The following is a 20,324-nucleotide window of genomic DNA, read 5'->3' on the forward strand; positions in this document are numbered from 1 at the left end:
CCAATTTCGGATTTGTAGCTTCCTCAACCTCAATCCTCACCGTCACTCTCAGTTTCTCACTCGGTCACTCCCTCGGTCGTCAACACAGAGGACAGAGCTTCAGCCTTCAACCTTCAGCTTCTCCAGTCTCCACTCTCCACTCTCCACCCATAGACCATAGTCAGTCTCACTCAAGATCGCACTTCCGTTGACCTCAGCCCTCACACTCGCTGAGTCGCAGTCATCGTCGATCTTAGGTCCTCGTGGGTTCTAGCCACCGGTGCTGCTCCGTCTAGCTGTTGTCGCTGCTGGTCTCGGTCCTGGGCTCCTGGGTCTTGTCCTCTCGTTGCTGGTCTCGCTCTCTGGGTCTCCTTGTCTGTCTTCATTGCCGCGACATGGCTGCTCTTCGCTTCCTCTGTCTTGGTCCTCGCCTCCTCTGGTTAATTTTCTAACTTAGGGTTTGAGATAAGAGATTTAGGTTTGTTTGTTGTGTTTTGTGTTGTTTGATATAGGTAAATTAGGGTTTATGGTTGATAATGGTTATTTGATTATATCTGATGCAGTGGGTTTTCTGATATAGGTAAATTAGTTTTTTGGCTTAGGGTTTGCTTATTTGTTGTTTGATATAGGTTTGTTGTGTATTCAAAAATTGTTTGCTATTTTTTGTGTTATTTGATAATGGTTGAGTTTTGATTATGGTTGATAATGGTTGATATTTGGTTCAATCTGATGCAGATTCAGAAATTGTATTTTTGTATTGTTTGATAATGGTTGAGTTCTGATTATGGTTGATAATGGTTGATATTTGGTTAAATCCGATACAGATTCAAAAATTGTTTGATGTTTTTTGTGTTGTTTGATAATGGTTTAGTTCTGATTATGGTTGATAATGGTTGATATTTGGTTAAATCTGATGCAAATTCAAAAATTTATTTACTATTTTTTGTGTGGTTTGCTAATGGTTGAGTTTTGATTAAATCAGATGAGTTGATACTTGTTTTATTTCAGATTCATATAAACAATTTACATTTGCTTTTATTTCAGAAAATATGAATTCTGAAACTGTGAGTAACCTTGTTACTGCTGGAGTTGGTTCTGAGGCTGCTCCGGTCGAGGTTGATAAACCTAGTTCGAAAAGGCTGAGACCAGCAAGATCCAATGTTTGGAATTTTTTCAAAAAGCTCGGTCCAGATAAGGATGGAGTAGAACGTTCTGAGTGTAAAGGATGCAAGAAGGTGTTTGAAGCTGGAGGTAAGCGATATGTCACTTTTACTCTAAAACGACATCTTGATAGTTGTACTCAAATTAAGCATGAAGATATTGGTCAGACTATAGCAGAATTGCAACTTAAAATGGGTTCACTTAAGATTGATTCAGGAGTGGCTAGAGATATGTTTGCTTCTTATGTAGTTGCTGGGGATAAGCCATTCAATATGGTTAATGATAGGAGATTTAGAAATTGGGTGATATATATTAGTCCAACTTTGAAACTTCCTTCTAGGAATACAGTTAAGGCTGACATAGTGAAAATTCATACGAGAGAAGCTGCGAAACTTAAAAAAATTTTAGTTTCCATTCCAAATAGAATTTGCTTAACATCTGATCTTTGGACTTCCAGTACCAATGAGGGGTTTATATGTTTGACTGCAGATTTTGTTGATGAGAACTGGAAATTACAGAGTAAAATTCTCAATTTTTGTCATATGCCTCCTCCTCACACAGGATTTGAGTTGTCTTCTAAAATCTTTACACTTTTGACTAAGTGGAAAATTGATAAAAAGATTTTTTCCATTACTTTGGATAATGCTTCTTCTAATGATACTTGTGTTGAACACTTGAAAAGTACTTTGGATGTGCATGGTTCATTGTTGTGTGATGGTGAATTCTTTCATGTTCGTTGCTCTGCTCATATTTTAAATCTTATTGTCCAAGATGGAATGAAAATATGTGGTGATGCAGTGCATAAGATTAGAGATTCTATTAAGTATCTGAGAAAATATGAAAGTCAAATGGTTAAGTTTAAAGAATGTTTTGAAGATATTGAGGGACTTGAGTATACGACTGCATTATGTTTAGATGTTCCTACTAGGTGGAATTCACTTTATGCAATGCTTGCAAGTGCTATTCTATATAAGAAAGCTTTTAAAATGTATAAAGTAAAAGACGCTGGATTTAGGGAGTATTGTCCTTCATCAAATAAGTGGAGAAGAACTGAAAAGATATGTGATTTCTTGTTACCATTTTACGAAACTACCAAGTTGATGTTTGGAACTTCTTACCCAACATCCAACTTGTATTTTTTACAAGTTTGGCAAATCCAGCTTATTTTAATGAATAGTTTGAAGAATGATGAAGTGCTTATAAGGAACATGGGAGAAAAAATGATGATTAAGTTCAAGAAATATTGGGAGAAATATAGTGTTGTTCTTGCATTTGAGGCAGTTCTTGATCCTAGATTTAAACTCAACACTTTGGTTCATTGCTATAATGAGATTGATCCTATTAGTGCTAAAGACAAAGTGGAGCATGTGAAGAGTAAGTTATACAAGCTCTTTGAGGTTTATGACCACAATTTCTCTACAACTGTAGAGAGTTCTTCCCAACTTCCAAGTAATTTTTCTCAAGCAACATCTTCTGCAATTGGAACTCAACTTATTAAAATTGTTGGTATAAGTATTTTTATCTACTTGGTTATATGTATTTTTTATTTTTCATGCTTTTTGATTCATATATTGTTTGCAATGCAAAGGATTTGATGTCCCGTAATCAAGAAGTTGAAATGAAAAGTGGAAAGAACCAACTTGATATTTATTTGAGTGAGGCAACATTATTTTGCAATGATGCAATCATTGATGTTTTGCAATGGTAGAAAGACAACCATCATCGTTTTCCAACACTATCACTAATGGCACGAGATTTGTTGAACATTCCTATTACTACCGTGGCTTCAGAATCTGTATTTAGCATGGGTTCTCATGTTTTGAATAAGTATAGAAGTCGTTTGTTGCCAGATAATGTTGAAGCGGTGATTTTCACAAGAAATTAGATACGTGGATATGATGATTTTGGTATAATTATATTTATGACATACATACTTGAGTGATTTTGAACATTATTATGTACTATTTTTCTAATATATTTATTTACTTTTTTCTAGAGGAAGATAAAGATGAGGAAGATATTGCAAAAGGAGAAGGCTATTCTTCAGGAGTTGGTTCTAATGATGTTATTAACTTACATAAAGATGAAGATGAAAATTAAGTGTTTCGAATTATGTTTAATTTGCTTTGAAGACTATTTACAATTATGTTTTTGGATTTTGGATTATATTTATTTTGTCTTTGGGACTATTTATAACTATGTTTTTGTATTTTGGATTATGTTTATTTATTTTAGAGACTATTTATATTTAATATTTGCATTTATATTGACTTAAATAGAAGATATGTCCTTATAAAAAAAGAAGTTTAGGCGGGCTTAGCCCGCTAGCCCGCCATTCCGCCATTAGGAGGGGCGGGCTAGGATTTTGGGACCGCCTAAATAGGCGGGGCGGGGCGGGCCAGCCTGCCAGAGGGGGGGCTTCCGGCAGGGCGGGGCGGGGCGGGGCGGGCTTCCCCGCCTGCCACCCCTAGGTATAGGTATGGGACCATCCAACACCAATTGAGAAATAATTTATTCTTCTAGGAATAATAGGTATAGTTTGTTTATAGATAGATAGATAGATAGATGTATATAGATTCATAGATAGGTTGATCTGACATAGCTATATATAGAGGTATGAGTATATCTAATTTAATTACATATGGACACATTGAATGTCATATGTCAATCAATCAATCTATCTATCCAAGGACTTCAAGAGAAACGTGTTCTACAAGCTTTGCCTTACAAACTTGCTCATTTCTCTGCTATAAGTAGTGATGAGGTGATGGAGTATTGTGGAGATCTCTCTAAAGGAATCAGTTGTTCCTTACTTGCCTTTTTTCCTTTGTATTCCCGTCCATTGAGATAAGACTCAGATCCCACACAGTTTTATCTTGCCCAGATTGTGTTTTTTGTTTTTTTCATCTACATTCTTTCATCTCTACTTTTTATAACATGAGTCTTACTATTGATCCTCTTGGAAAAATATCTCCATGGAAGGAAGCTTGGAGTATTGAGGCTAAGATTTTGACCATTTGGGAAGATGTTAGCATTGTTAATAAAAATATGCAGAAACTTTTACATATGGTCTTGATGGATAAGCAGGTGAGAGAGAGAGAGAGAGAGAGAGAGAGAGAGAGAGAGAGTGTGTGTGTGTGTGTGTGTGTATGTTTTATCAAAAAATCAATTTTTAGTTAACTAAATTCTGTATTTCAAAATTGTGTATGTGATAATTTTTAGCATGTAATATGTGATGGTATAACATTTACAAATACTGAGATGATTTTATTGTATTTTTTTCAGCACCACAAGATCCAAGCAACTGTTGAGGATGATTTGATCACAACCTTTATTTATCAGTTAAAAGAAGGAGATGTGTATTCATTATTTCTAACTTCAAAGTGATACATAATGGTGGACTGGTCAGGGTTACAAGACATCGGTTTCACATCCTTTTCAAGTGTTTTACCTCTGTTATTGCAGCTGCAAGTACAACCATACCTAATCCTGGTTTAATTCTAACTTCTATGGACTAGATTTTTCAAAAGTGCATTAATTATGAGTACTTAATAGGTAAGTTTCACTTTTTCAAATGTGAACCGGTATGAAGGTGTTTTAAATTGAAATTACTAACAATTCAAGGAAATGTCTTATGGTACTAATTCTGAGGATTTATTGTTATTTGCTATAATTTTGCTAAACAGATTTTGTTGGGGTCCTTTGTAGATTGAAAAGGAAAAGAGATGTTGAGTGTAATGGAAACATATTGAAAGTTATGATCCTTGAAGTTTTTGCTGATGGGTATCCATTATCTTTCTGTTTCTGATCCTTTTTTCAAATTATGTTATGCCATGTTTTTCATGTTCTTTTATTGCTGTTGAATTATTCTATTATTGTCTGTCCTTTCTTATAATCATTACCCAGGAAGAAAATCTCCTGCAATCTTATTGGTGATTGTTGTGCTCTTATAGACATCAATAGTTTGAAAAGGTAACAGAGACCACCTATTGTTATTCTGCAATCTTTCAAGATCAAAGTGAATGGAGGTGAAAAGTTGTCCATGTTGCACATATGTCTCAGTTTGATTTGTTTAAATATTTTTGTTTATGAATGAATAGTTTCTTTATGAATTAATTTCTTCTTATTGTCTTCTGTGATTTGTAGATAAAGTCAGTCTCCAAAATGTGATCAATATTTCTAGAGTTTCAATCAACCCTGATATGCAGGAAACTGTGAATTTTCTGAATCAGTTAGTTAGAATCAATTCTCCTTAACTTTTGTCTCTCTGAACTCAAAATTTTTGCCTCCCTCTCTATCACACACACACACTCTCTCTCTCTCTCTCTTTGTCTCTCTTTATAACTGTCTTCCTGAAATTTTTTTATCCTAATATTAATTTTTTTACGGTATTGCAAGACACCATTTCAGTAGACTTCGTAGTAATGAGATTGGGGATTTAGTGTCTGTAATTGATGATGAATCTTTTGATTGGAAGCTAATACGGACTATTGCTTATCTTAAGGGAAACAATGAGGTGTGTACTATTAGTTTTTTAATATCTTTTAGTGCTATGTAAGAAGTACTGATGTTAATTGATTTTTTGATATTGTAGACATGCCTTACCCATTCAATTCATTATTTTTTTAAATAGGATGGATAATTCTTTGTGGTTGGAAAAATTAAAGAGATTGTTGAAGACCCAGAGTGGTGGGTCTTTTCTTGTGTTTGTGGTCATCCAATTGTAGGTAATGATAATGTGTTTCATTGTTAGTTGTGCAGCAGAGAGGTTCAGTATTTTATGATCAGGTAAATCCAGGTTATGATTTAGAAATTTTCTTTCTTGGGTTCTGATTTAATAATATAAGTAACCTTCATGTATTATCCTCTTCTGAGACTGACAAATAGATGAATCTCATATTTACTTTCTTTGTTATAGCTACAGGATTAAGATACTTGTTGAAGACGGGACTTCTTGTGGAATGTTTGTCTTGTTAGACAGTGCAATCACTAAGCTATTAGGGAGAACGTGTTCTGATGTCTTTTTATTGTTAGAAGATGAAATGGATGTATGGTTTATCCACTTAAATTTTATTGCTATATACTCTATGAATAACTATTTCTTATACTTCAATTTCATCCACTAATTAGTGATCACTTTTCAATATCTATGACAGAAAATTGAGCACCAATACTGTCCACAGTTTTTTCATCAACTCAATGGGAAAGAAATTGTTTTCAAAGTTCAAGCAAAGAGGATTAACACTTAGGGTTATTGGGGTACCTTTAAAGTTATCAATGTCATTAGTGATGCACCTTTTTTCAACAAACTTTAGGCTGATAAATGCATCAAGGTGAGTACTCTTTCTTTATGTTAAATATCAAGTGGAATAATCAATTTTAAATATACTTTGTTGATCCCCAATTCGCAATTCTTTGGCTATTGTTTTAAATGATATCCTTTACATGTTAACATGATTTTGCCAGATACTTTAAAAAGTTAGTTACATTTTATAATTCATGTTTTCCTTTTAAATTTTAAAGATGTTAGTGCTGATTCGGCCTTTATCCCAATATTTGAAGACTTCTCTCAGTATGGACAGCTTGGAAATGATGACAACCAAGTAATCTCTGGTGTTCCAATACAAGTGCATACCATTAAAGAGATGCTTGCTGACATTCTTTGTGCTAAAATATATGCTTCCGCATAAAAAATGTTAGGATTTATGTTTATGTTTTCAAACATCGCAACTGTGTTTCAACATGTGTAGTATGATAAAACATGTATGATAATATCTAAATTACTATTTGTCTACAGGATCAGATTTGTTTTTTAATCGGTGAAATTATTGATGTGTTGAAACATAAAAAATGGTGGTACTACTGTTGTTTGTGTAATGCACCCGTTTGTCATGTTGGGAATGTATTTTATTGTTATCTGTGTAGAGTTGAGTGTATTGATGCCATGCGAAGGTATCTATTTTATCTCCCAGAGTTATTGGTATCAATTTTCTTTTTCCTTTATTACATCTTTTGGACATGTTACTCAGTGTATATTTTTCTTTTGTTTACATTATTTAGGTATCGCATCAAAATTATTGTTTCCCACTCAAATGGCAGCAAAATTTTCATACTTGAGGATGATGAGGTGATGCAAATACTCAAAAAGAGTTGTTCAAAATTTCTGAAAGACGAAACAAATTTCTCCGAAGTAATGATTTTGGTTTTAGTTTCATTTATTTGTCGTTCTTTTTTGTTTAGTATTTACCGTTCAGGTATGTGAATTTCGCTAATGGACCTTTTTTTTCCTTAGTCAACTGATGATTACACTGTTCCAAATAGCATCATTTCTCCATTGATGAACAAAAAATTGTCTTCATAGTGGATCCTAGACCCGTTGGATATGAATTGAATACATCTCTTCACATTGTTTATGCGATATATGATGATATTGATATTGTGAAGTTTTTTGAGGACTCCACCCATGATAATCAATAGCAGGTGATAACATTATTATGTAATTCTGATGTTGAGTTAGTCCACTTTGTTTCTAATCAAGTCAACCTCAATTGGTTATATTGTTTTTTGTGTTTTTCATGTGTCATGTGTTAAGAGTTACTGATGTTATTCCTCTGTTGTTCAATTTAGAAATTTGATCTGGATCCCTTTGTTCCTCATTTTCCCTTCGAATTTAAGAATCCAGTTTAGTTTCAGTCCAATGCAAGCATTCAATGTTCGTCGAGCTCGAGTCCTCCAGTGGGTCAGGTTTCACCGATTTCTGTTCTCAACTGGAATTGTTGGGTAGTTCTTGACCTAATGGCTTTGATTCTTTATCTGCTAGCAAACTATATAAATAGTAATACATATATGCATACATATATAGTTTAAATTTTTTTCTTTATTTGTTTATTATTTGTTTAAATAGTCTTCAAAGTTTGATCATACCTAATTTTTTTCTCAACTCATTTTTTCTTTGGCATCTGCATTTCTTATTCTTATATTTTGTTGTGTTCTGTCACTACAACAAATCCGGCAGATAGCGGCAGAAATTTTGCAGCGGTTTTGTAAAACCGCCGCGAAACGACAAACTGCGGTACATATAGCGGCGGTTTGGGGTCGGTGCTGCAATCAGGCTGGCATTTAGCGGCGTATTTTCAAAAACCGCTGTTATATAAACTGCCGGGTGAGTTATTGTTTTACATTTTGTGGCGGTTTCGTTTTACCACATATTGCAATGTTTTCTTTAGTAATAAACCATCTGGGTATAATCTAGTTAGGTAAAGACTATTATCTTAAGCTACATATGTTTGAATCATGATTACTTAAACTCATAACACTTTTTTACATTCGTTTTATGTAACAAATTTCACAAGTTAAATAAGCTATATTTGTTAACTCATGTGAACAAATTTACTAATAAGATTTTCTTGATTACATTATTGGCATTTAAATTTGCTTTCAAATATGGATGTAAAAGAAGAAAACAAAATCAAAATCTAAATTTATAAAGTTAAAATAAAGTTCTAGAGAGCATAAATCAAAGTTACTCCTCGTTAAAGTTATGCCTTACTAAACCTAAATCAAGAAACTCTAAAAGTAGATAAATATGTACAACGGCAACGCAAATCATTAAACTAAGGAAATCAGCATGATTGTTATGAAAAAAGATCAAAATTTCTCTCCAACGTCGTATTGACCTGGCGAAAAATACTCTGTTATGAATCTATGGGCTTCACGTTTTAGAGGATATGATATTTCATCTCCATACCATGGCATTTTATTCAGATCAAAGCACCTTTTCTTAACATGTATATCATCTTGTTTATTTTGTTGGTCTTCTAAAGTTTCATCGTCTTCTTCTGGAACCTTATTCAGATCAAATTGCATGGATCTGTCGACTGCGATAGAAGAGATATCATCTAAATCGTCTTCTGAATCAGACTCTTCTCCATCTAGACTGTCAGGAACTATTTCTCCAGAATATTCAGGTAAGACTGAAAATATCAACATGCACATAACAGATTGAGTATACATAAAAGAAACTGAGAACTCTGGAGTCATTAAATACTGACTTAGAAAAAAACCAAACTACAAGATGCTAAGACAATTTTAAAACTAAACGCAAATTTTTGACAATTACCATCACCCTTGTTAGTAGTTTGGGCAAATTTCTTAAGCAGAAACTCTGTAGCAATTTTTGTGCTTGCAGAGGATGACGAAAAGTCCTCAATGTTCGTTGATCCTGTTCCACCATCATGTTATGTTCACTGTTCTTTTCAAAATGTAACACTAGTGAAATTATATTGCGTAATAGATAGCAAGATTATAAAAAATGCAACCTTAAGAAAACAACAACTGTAGAAGGAATAAAGATTTAACGTAAACTAACTTCTCCGTATTAAAATCATTGAAAGAAACGAAAAATCTGCTTTTACTCATGAAAATTCACAATAACATAAATATTTCACTGCAAATAAAAACTACACAAGTATAAAGTAACTAAAGAAAACAACGTACAACATTGAGTTTATTTAACTTAGTTTATGACAGAAAGATCATTTTTAAATTATATTAAAAGGCTTCATATAAGCATTACGCGACATCATCGAAATTTTCTGAAGTATTTTCTATGAGGTCTTCTATATCTTCCTCCCTTGTCAACAGTAAATCTCCAATGTCACCTTCCGCTGACATGTTCAACCCTAGCTGTGGAGAAAAACCAACTTCAGCTTCTTCATTCTTTTCTCCCATGTCATACAAATCCCTTGGTTTCACATGAACCACAACACTCCATTCCTTAGCTACTTCATCATCCATATAGTATACAAGCTGAGCTTCCGATGCCAATATGTACGGTTCATCTTCTTCTCGATTACCAGTGTGTATCGGACGAGAGTAATTAACGCTGGTAAAACAAAACAAGCAAACTGAAAACAAGCAAACTATAAAACAATGTTACTTACCTGGTTGAAGATCCATATAATTGGCTATTGGTGTGAAAATTAAGAACTTCAACAAACTGAAAAACAAAACCCGAGTTTCATCGTGAGAAATCAACCCAATTTAATTTGAAACAGTTCAAAGTATCATATAAAAAAATGTTTACAGAGAAAACCAAAAAGAGGAGAACCAGATAGGTGAGTGCTGCTTCAGAAATAATTTGTGCTGAACTTGTGTAAACTGAGTGTGTTACTTATCAGTGAACTTTATTTAATTGAATAAGAAGGTTTATATAACTTTGAGAATCACAGATTTTTATAACTGATTATTTCAACAAACATTTGAAATTAAACCAATATTCTCTACTTTTTTGTTAACCTAACAGTTTAAATGCATTTAAATTATGCAGGTGGTTTAGTTTACTTTTTTAAAGAAGCAATAATTTACTTGTTTAAGTTAATCCTGTAAATTCATAACAGATTTGGGGCAACAATAAGGGAACAGGGATACATTGCATAATACAAATTTGAAAGTGATTTGAAAATTAAAAAAACAAACTATTTGAAATGATTAACGTTAAATCAATTGGTCAAATATTGTTGTGATCTCCTATTTCTAAGCATTTTCTGTTTTCTCCATACACCCCAACATTTCTATAACTCTCATACTCTCACATAAGTTGCACGTCATTCTCATCAGGTGACAGACTTCTCCATTTCAAACCACATACGTGAGTTCAGTTCCCTTTCTCTTCGAGAGTTTTTTCCGAAGCTGGTTAAATATAAGATTGTCTTTCCAAAGTTAAGGTACTTTTTTAATCTTCTTTTGTTTACCTTGTTTTAGTTTTCTTCAACATATCATTCAGTAGTAAGTAATGCATAGCATCCAAATTACTCTAATTTAGCTCTATGAACCTCTCGTGTTACATTTCTGAATTATTAAACTTTTTTTTGAAAGATAAAAAATTATTTATTTTTTAATCCTTAACACACTATTAATCTCGTTCACTGCTTTTTGGGTATATTATTACTTGTATTAATCTCATATTTATTCGACTTTCCATATGTTACGAAGGTCAAGAACTTTGATTTCTGTTCCTATGTGTTCATGTTTGCGGGTTTTTCTTCTTTTTAACAGAATCACTTTGTTTAGGACATTTAATTGTTTTAATTATTTAAAGGGGACCGAATTTGATAATTTAGTTTACTTGAGTATGCTCTCTCGCATTATAACTAGGTTCTAACGACTTTTGTGTGTTCTATTGATCTTTATCTTTGTACATTGTTTATGTTTACACAGTGCACCCCTGTTTTATCCACTACTGTGCCTAATTTTCCTTCTGTTTAGTTATAAAATTGACTCTCCCCATCATAGCAAGTAAATTATCAAACAGTAATTAACAGAAAAAATAATATAAGATAAAATAAAAGAAAATAATAGAAAAACACTAACGGTCCCATCTGGTCGTAGGTCACCATTCCTTATAAGAATGTCATATGCATTAGGCACTTCTACCTTACAAAGGGAAAATAAACTAAACAGCTTCACCACCGAAGCTTTCCACAATCACCAAAAGGTAAATTAAGTAACATTTAAAATAAATTGTAGTCTTATTTTTATTCATTTATTACATAACAGTTTCACTTTTTATATTCTTTAATATTTACCTAAATTTATTCGTTAGATGATATTTAGCAAAAAAAATTAAACATTATGCAATTAAATCTGGAAACATATGAAAAGTAAAATTAAATGGAGTGGAAAAATTTACTTTGAGAAGAGCTGAATTACCCGTTGTTAAAACGAATTTGGAGGATGAATAAATAATAAATTAGCCTACCAGTTGATTTTTCTTTGCTGTATCCTTACGCCGTCAGTAAATCCTTTATTCACCTTTCGAATACCTTTAAATTCTTTTCAAGCTCTTTTCTTCTTTTCTTTACAATTAATTTATTTTTCTTTTATATATCATTCAGCGTAAGTAATGTACACTACCCAAATTACTCTAATTTAGCTCTATGTACCCATCGTGTTACATGTGTGAATTGTTAAATATTTTTTTAAAATAAAAAAATTATTTTCATTAAATCATTAACTTGTATTAATCTTCATTTACTGCTTTTTTGGTTTATTATTACTTGTTTAGGGTAAAAAATAATGCTCTGGAATAACGAAAAGAAGAAAAATGATTAAAACTAATTTTAATCCCCTTCGTTTACTATGATTTGCAATTAGTTTTAGTGCATTGTTGTTGTAAAGAGCTTGATGTTGTCAACGGGCCATATACAATTTGCGAATCAAACATCTGGTCTCCTATTAATATGATCTTCCATTTGCGATGAGGTGAAAAAAATTGATTTTTGTTCATATGTGTGCATGTCTGATCGTTTTTTTCCTAACTAATTTACTTTATTTACATCATTTATTTGTTTTGATTGTTTAAAGGGACTCATATTTGATTCTTTGGTTTACTTCATTCTGCTCACTCGCAGAACAACTATTTTCCCATGACTGTTGTGTGTTCTATTTATCTTTATCGTTGTACAATCTTTATGTTTAAACAATGCACTCCTTATTTATGACTTGGAATTGGGAAAGATCTGGCACCAATTTTTTCAAAATGCAATATTTGAGCTTCTTGGCTTTTGTGTCTGATTTTCTTCTTGTTTTGTTATAAAAGTGACTTTCCCCGTCATAGCAAGCCTATTAGCAAACAGTATTTAGCTCAGAACAAAATTAATATAAGATAAAATAACATATAAAATAGGAAAAATAACCTATAATATTCAAAAACACAAATAAGTAAATAATCTAAAAGGTAAGTAAGTAAGTAGACAAATTATGAGGAGGAGCTTGGGGCTGTGTTGCATCTGCGTGTTTTAAAAGCAGTTAGTGAGACAGCTAGTTCAAGGGGATGGGACAATCATATATTCATATTCATCAAATTAAGCCTTTCATTAAAAACATGTGTTAAATAGATTTCTTATGTAATTTTCCTTCTCTTCTTTCATTATTTTAGACTAATCATTATGTTTTTGTGCGTATTTTCCTTTCTCCTCTTCCAAAATTATGATAACTGATAAGTGTAACCCCCATTATTTGTTTATTTTGGTTCGGAAATTTTATTGAACTTTGTGCTACAACTTTAGATTAAAAAGGGAAGCACTGCAAATTTCATGTACGTCACGTGTGCTTGGGTTAATTTCTAAACAAAAGTATTTATGTATCTTCTCTCTTGAAAATAAATGAAGGATTTAAACATCATTTTGGATACCAAAAAACAAAAAAAAATGCCTGGTTCGGGAATCAAACAGAGTTTCACTTATTCTCCCTCAGCCGCCGCTTATCTTCCCTTTCTCCTGCCAGCCGTCGTGTGTTTTTCTTCCCTACGTCGTCCCTTCACTGTTTGTATTCTTTCCGTTTTTGTTCCTGTCTTTATTTTTTTATTCTTTTCATTTTTTGCCATCCCCGTTTTTCTGCTTTTATTTGCTTTTGTTCCTTGGCTTCTTTATTATTTTTTTCTTTGGTTGCATATGTTAATTTTGGGTTAATTTCATTGGCTATTGTTGCTGCTATGTTATGGCTTATGAGTTATGAAATTCTTGATAGGGTCTGTTATCTCTTGTTGATGTAATGTTATCAGCTAATTGATTTGGTATGGTTGCTGCTGATACTGTGAAAATGATGTTATTACTGTGGGTATGACCTTGGTTGATGGTTTTGGATTTTTTGTGCATTCATGATGTATTTTCTTCTCCCTTTTTTTATCGCCAAAAATAAGCAAAGTAATTAGAGAGTAGGGAAGAGTATCAGCACAAGATTCATTTCCTGCATTCAATATAGGGAACCCACCTCAATATAATAACTCATCTATCTATTTATTATAATATTATAAAATACTACTATTATTTGTTTATTTATTTCAATAATGAATTTCCAATGTAGGATATTAGTAGCATTTTGTCAAGTTTGATTTTTGGCTATTGATAATAAATAATCTTTCACTTATTCAAGTGTTTTTACTTACCAGGTTAAGAATTAATTTGAAATACATCTACTTTTATGACACATTCAAATTTATTTGTAAACCAGTCATTAATCCTATTAAATAATAAGACTTGAACTAATATTAAAACTAATTAATGTTTTTTATGTTAAAAAAATTTAATTAGACTTAATTGATTAAAAACTTAAATTATTAAAAAAAATAAATTATAACATTCTATTTATCATGATGTATCATGTAATGCACCTTATAGTGTTCCATATAGATTTCATAATTTTGTATTCCCTAATTTTGGGGTATAGTTTGTATTTTCTATTTGCTTTAAGGGTCTTTTTACGTTGTGCTTATCATTTGTCTAGTAATATTATTTTTTGTCAAGGTTTGTAAGGATGCCTAGGAAACCACGATACAACAGTATACGGAAACCCCCGAAAAATGCCGGAACTAATGCCAGAACTGAAGAGACAACAGTTAGTGTTTGTGGTTAACATTTCTTGATGTAATCTTATGTGAAAATTAGTTATCCTTCAAATGCATCATTGAATCATGTTGTTAATTTTCTCCCGGCAAAATGATTAGTTTATGAATTAAATTAATTCTCAATATTAATTCTTTCTCTATGAATATAATTCTAAATGCTTTCATATTGTATTAAGGTTGGGTCCATGACTAGAGGAGCTCAGACATCACGTGAGCAACCACGTGATAGGGCTCCTCCGATTTCGTCTTCAGCTAATACAGCTCCGGTAACCCATATCAATAAACCATTTCATGCACCGCACATCGATCATAGGATTGTGCAGTCGAGCAGTGCTGATGATCCTCAAACGCCCACAGAACAATTGGAGACTCAGCATCGCACGGAAGTGGCTGATCATGAACTAGAGGATGAGGATTACGACCCAGAGGCGGATGAAGTTCCATCATTTGATGACCACATCAACGACTTGTTTGCTGCCCAAGAAGTCGAAGGTCAACACAACAACGGGAAACATAGAGATACAGATTTCTGGAAAGTTACTATTATTGGTAAACTTTTTTTTCATCCTATTTTTGTAAACAGTTATCTTTAAAGTCCTTTACCTCTATTTTCTTTTTTTGCAATGATTAGATAGTAATTTTGTTTCCTATACACTTCTTAGAGGACGGCGTGAGAAAAGATTCTAGGCTGAGCGTGAGGGAGGCTATAGCGCTCCCTTCCAATAGAAAGATAGTACTCCCATTTAACAAAGAGCTGCAACCGATTGGTCAGGATGCTGGATTATTCAGTAGTTTCTTAGGGAGTTTGGGTGCGGATTATTTCCATTTCACCATATGTGCAGAAAGTTAGAAGCATGTAAACAAAGCTAAGAAGGAACATGCATACGATATGATTAAGGTACAACTTTAAGCGTCAACAATTTAAGCAATTTTAGTATTCGATTTTTTTTGTAAGGGCTTTTGCATGGGTAAATTATATGGTTCATAAAATTTTTATATTTTGTTTTTCACATCATTATTTAAGCAATTCTCATTTATACGTAATTGCGACTGCTTGTACTGGATTTGAGTGTCATATTTTAACAATTTAATTACGCCTGTAATGGTTGTGGCATTTCTTCAAATTATCAGTCTTATGCTTGTTAGTTGGTCTTGGTTAATAACAATGTCAACTAATTGCAGTGGGTCTTTCACTATGAGGACGATGCCGGAGGAAAAATAAAGTGCGATATTATGAAGAGAATAGGAAAGAACTAGAAGGATACAAGGCACCACTTGTATCATAGGTGCTACAAAGAAATAAGGACTTATGAGGAAAATCTTGAGCATCGCCCGAAAGGAATAGAAGAAAATGAATAAAAAAAGTTCATTGACTATCGCCAGAAGGAAAAAACAAAGGTAAGCCTTGGTATATTTTATTATTTCCACAAAAACATACATGTGTATACATATTACTCCCTTTACATTTTATAATCAACATCTATCTTTCTCATTTACATTTGTTCTGTTATTTGTTCATAGAAAAAGTGTAAACAGAATGCTTTAAATCGGAGCAAGCAACTTTACACACATACTGGGGGCTCCAAAACATTGGAAAGAAAAAAAAGAGGAAGTGGTAATACGTCATTATTTGCATTAAGATTTTGATTAATCTTCCTGAGTATGTTGTTGTTGTTTACTAAATTGTGTCGATATCAACGATGTAGGAGAAAGAGCAAGGAAGGCCTGTTGGTAGAGGAGAGTTGTTTATCATGACTCATAAGAAAAAAGGTGGGTCGTATATCCATCCTGATGTGCGTGTTGTTAGTGTAAGTCATGTTTGAAAATTTCAAGCAACTTAGCTTACTGTATATATCATGCTACTGTTAACTCATGCCTTTCCAATGTGTTGTATATTTGTAGGAAGCAATTGCGAATGTTGAGAGGTAGGATGGATCCTCTAGGCACCTTTCACAAAATGATTTGCTAGCACAAGTTCTTGGAAAGGAGCACCTAGGACGAGTTTGTGCCCTAGGTGTTGGACCATGTCCCACCCAAGACTTTGGTAACGTTGTTGGACAACTGTCGGGTTCTACAGAGCCCAACAAAGAGTACGAGAGGAGGATTGCGGAATTGACGGCTACGCTAGAAGAAGAGCAGGTGAAGAGACAGTCGATACATAAGGTCTTGGGATATCTAGTCCAACAGCAAGGAGGCAATTTGCCAGCTGAGGTTGCTGCAGAGTTGGCTTTTTTGGGCGGTACACTGGACTCGTCATGCGCAGGGCCATCTTCATCTGCCAATCACGACCCGCAACAAAAATTTTGAATTTCGATCAATGTTCTAAGATACTTTTGCATTTAAGTTGGTTTAGTGCTTTATGCTTATTTTCTTCAACTTAAGCATTCTTACTTTATTTTGGATGATGTTATGACAATTACATTATATATGTTATGTTTGCATATATTTAATTTGGTTTGTTATGTTAATTGAGCTATTTTACTTGATTGCAATTTCTTTAAATTAGTTGAAAAGAAAAATAAATTAAGATTAATAAACATACTTTTTCAAAAGAGGCAAAATAATAGAAAATTTAAAATTTTAATGGGACATTTGAATTTAGCGGCGGTTTTTAACCCCTGCAAAACAGTAATATTATCTATTTTTGTGATATTTAGCGACGATTATCACCCGCCACAACACGGCGCTGTTTTCTAATTACCGGCAAATTGGGAAACAACATTTGTCATCCAAATACTGCGGTGGGTAATATCCGCCGCAAAACCCAAGTTTTATTTTGCGGCAGTTATTCCAGCAGTTGGAAAAAATCGTCGCTATGCGTTTATCCGAGCCCCATATTCCGGCGTTCCATTAAATCGCCGCGAAATATTTTGCAGCGGTTCAAAACCGCCGCTAAACGGCTCCAGCAACCGCCGCTATTTGCCGGATTTGTTGTAGTGTGTGTAAACTGTTAACCATGATTTTCATGCAAGAATTTCGTCATCACAAGGTTCTAATTTATTCGGGAATCATCAGTCTCTCACTATTAGGGAAGAGCTTCGGAATGCCTTTGGACAATGTGAAAATACTGTTGAGGCTGTTGAAAGGATGGATGAGTGTAGTGGCTAATGATTAGTTTCATTACATATATATATATATATATATATATATATAGAATAACACTCTAATCTTTCCTATCGGGGAATTCATTGGTGTACAAAGTGGCATAAAGTGATTCTTTTCGGGTTTGGTCAAGAGGGACAAAAGATAGATGCTTTCTATCAGTCAAAAGCGGATACCGCCCTTGGGTTCACATTAGTCTTGGTCTTTTTCTTTTCTTGTTCTAAACAACCCGGAGAGGTGACAATCTAATCCGGCTGGTTAAGTGATACCTACCCTTATTATACCAAGGTCAATGAGTACATTGTACTCCATCGTTTCTCCTTTAGTTGGATGCAGGGATAACCCTGGAACCCATTATAATTAAAAAGGGGAAGCCCCAGGAGCAGCCCATCGTAATAAAAGGGAAGGAGGTAGAGTGAAAGATTTGCCAGGTGTGAAAACGGGCTTGAAAGAGCTAATTCGTTCTTAGCTGTTTTAGCTTCTTAGAAACAGACTAAAGGGGGCCGAGTAAACTACCATTTGTACCCACGAAAGTTGAAAACGCTGACATATCTACCCATAGAAAAAGAAAATTACCATTTGTACCCATGAAATATGGGTTCCACACAACAAAATTATCCAAACACTAAAAAATTACCTAAAATCCCTAAATTACCCTTATCTTCACCACCACACCACCTCCTTCACCCAATCACCTTTCTAACCCTAATCCTCTTCACCCTACCACCACCCCTCTTTCCCTTTCTAATCTCAAATCCCACCACCACCCCCTTCACCCACCACCATCCCTCAAGCTCTTCAGTCAATGGTGGCTCTCACTACCCCCCGCAACCGTCACCGGAACCCTCGCCCACGTTCACGGATTTACCGGCGAATCCAGCTGGTTCCTCCAGTTCACTGCCATCTACTTCGCCAAGGCCGGATTCGCCACCTGCGCCATTGACCATCAGGGCCATGGCTTCTCCGACGGCCTCATCGCCCACATCCCTGACATCAACCCCGTCGTCGACGACTGCATCGCCTTCTTCAACGAATTCCGCTCTCACTTTGATCCTTCTTTTCCTTCCTTCCTCTACTCCGAATCCCTCGGCGATGCAATCGCGCTATTAATCACTCTCCGCTGCTGCGACTCGCCGAAAAATGTCTCATCCGCGAACCGAGCGTGAGCTCTAATTATGGTGTCATCCTCTTCGGGGGTGAAGGCCTGATGCTCCACCTGTGGGGAGACACCATCGGAGCCTGCAAAAAATGGGTTGGTTCATGAACCTGTAATGAAGAACAAAGCAAAAGGAAATCAGGGGAGAGGTAGATATAACAACGGCAGGGATCAGGCAACGACGGTGGTGGTTCTACGATGCAGAAAGAGGTGAAGAGGTTGGCTATGGCAGCGATAAGGTAGTGTGAAGAGGAGGGTCTCTAACGCAGTAGGCTCTGGTTCGAGGCCGATGGTGATGGTGGCGAGGAGAAGCTGGCGCGGTGCTCTTGGCCTCGGCGTAGGTCTGCGACGTTGCTGGCGGAGAAGGGGGTGAACAGTGATGTGGAGGGTGATACGGTGGTATGTGGTTGATGTTGGAATTGGGTGGCTGAGAAAGATGAGAGAGAGAGAGAGAGAGAGAGAGAGAGAGAGAGAGGAGGGAGGAGATGATAGTGGTGGAGAGAAGGGTAGTTTAGGAATTTTATTTAATTTTTTAGGTTTTGGATAATTTTGCTTGCGAAAACTATTTTTATGAGTACAAATGGTAATTTCCTTTTTCTATGGGTAGATATGTCAGCGTTTTCAACTTTCGTGGGTACAAATAGTAGTTTACTCTATAATTCCACGTCTGTAAAGAATTGTCTGAACTTTGGTTGTTTATATTAAGTAGTTGAAAAATTGGTAAAGTATGTTGTGAACGGATCAATTTTGATATGTAATACCAACTGATTTCCAGAGTTGTGATGTTTAAGAAACTTATTGTTCTGTTTCGTATACTTAAATTTCTATGTGTGAGTATGTTTCTCTATGTTTTTTTGTTACAACGTATTAAAATCTATCCAATACGTTGTATTTTTTTGTTACAATGTATTAAAATCTACCCAATAATTTAAATACTAAACCCCAAAATCATTTTAAAAAATGTATTTTTTCAAGCGTGTTACAATTTCTCTTTATTTTTGCTTCCCTTTTTTATCTAAAGAAATATATTTTTTCTGTTAATAGAATATAAATTGAAACATTCTAAGTAATTATCACTCTTATATGCATTATTTCAGTGAGTTATATGTGTGTGTGTGTGTTCTTCTTATTGTTACATTTTCTTTTTATTTTTTTCTTCCCTTTATATATCCATACCCTTGCAAAGTCCATTACGATTGTAAAAGACAGTAGATGCTTTTCACCGTTGATCTCTAGTTTCTTGAACACTTTGGTTCAATAATACACCGCACGCAATGTTCCCTGAAGCTTGCATGAAGAAGTTTGACCCCAATGGCAGTAACAAGAGTTCCCAACACAGATCTATAACGTGTGGCAAGCAATCCCTTCCATACACCTTTTCAATTACTCTCAATTCTAGAGGAATTGGTAGTTTCTGATATCTCGGAGAAGACACTGATGGAGGTGGCGGTGGTTATTTTCCCTGGCTGATACGTCGGCTTTCCTGAGCCACATATATCTTTGTTTGGGGTTCACGAGTTG

At 34.4% G+C, this 20,324-nt stretch overlaps 2 protein-coding genes across 2 annotated transcripts; both read left to right on the forward strand.

Moving 5' to 3' along the window:
• The first annotated feature begins 374 nt into the window (after positions 1 to 374).
• On the forward strand, positions 375 to 3,240 carry LOC148564050 (zinc finger BED domain-containing protein RICESLEEPER 2-like). Its single transcript, XM_088486994.1, has 4 exons — positions 375 to 418; positions 543 to 559; positions 1,024 to 2,589; positions 3,137 to 3,240. The coding sequence occupies exons 1-4, from the start codon at positions 375 to 377 to the stop codon at positions 3,238 to 3,240; spliced, it is 1,731 nt and encodes a 576-aa protein (XP_088343120.1).
• Positions 3,241 to 4,077: 837 nt separating this feature from the next.
• Positions 4,078 to 7,617, forward strand: LOC110272006 (uncharacterized). Its single transcript, XM_021123757.2, has 12 exons — positions 4,078 to 4,227; positions 4,426 to 4,499; positions 4,606 to 4,611; positions 4,849 to 4,923; positions 5,047 to 5,112; positions 5,539 to 5,656; positions 5,894 to 5,928; positions 6,059 to 6,120; positions 6,664 to 6,743; positions 6,938 to 7,092; positions 7,201 to 7,330; positions 7,462 to 7,617. The coding sequence occupies exons 1-12, from the start codon at positions 4,078 to 4,080 to the stop codon at positions 7,615 to 7,617; spliced, it is 1,107 nt and encodes a 368-aa protein (XP_020979416.2).
• Positions 7,618 to 20,324: the final 12,707 nt, after the last annotated feature.

The sequence above is a fragment of the Arachis ipaensis genome, chromosome B5 (assembly GCF_059453495.1).
Source record: "Arachis ipaensis isolate K30076 ecotype BB chromosome B5, ASM5945349v1, whole genome shotgun sequence".
NCBI lineage: Eukaryota > Viridiplantae > Streptophyta > Magnoliopsida > Fabales > Fabaceae > Arachis > Arachis ipaensis.

Coding starts and splice junctions, on each gene's coding strand:
- LOC110272006 (XM_021123757.2), top strand. CDS start 4,078: ATGAGTCTTACTATTGATCCTCTTGGAAAAATATCTCCATGGAAGGAA. Junction 5,657..5,893: donor ATCTTAAGGGAAACAATGAG/GTGTGTACTATT, acceptor TTTCATTGTTAG/TTGTGCAGCAGAGAGGTTCA. Junction 7,093..7,200: donor TGTATTGATGCCATGCGAAG/GTATCTATTTTA, acceptor TACATTATTTAG/GTATCGCATCAAAATTATTG.
- LOC148564050 (XM_088486994.1), top strand. CDS start 375: ATGGCTGCTCTTCGCTTCCTCTGTCTTGGTCCTCGCCTCCTCTG. Junction 2,590..3,136: donor GAGTTCTTCCCAACTTCCAA/GTAATTTTTCTC, acceptor ACTTTTTTCTAG/AGGAAGATAAAGATGAGGAA.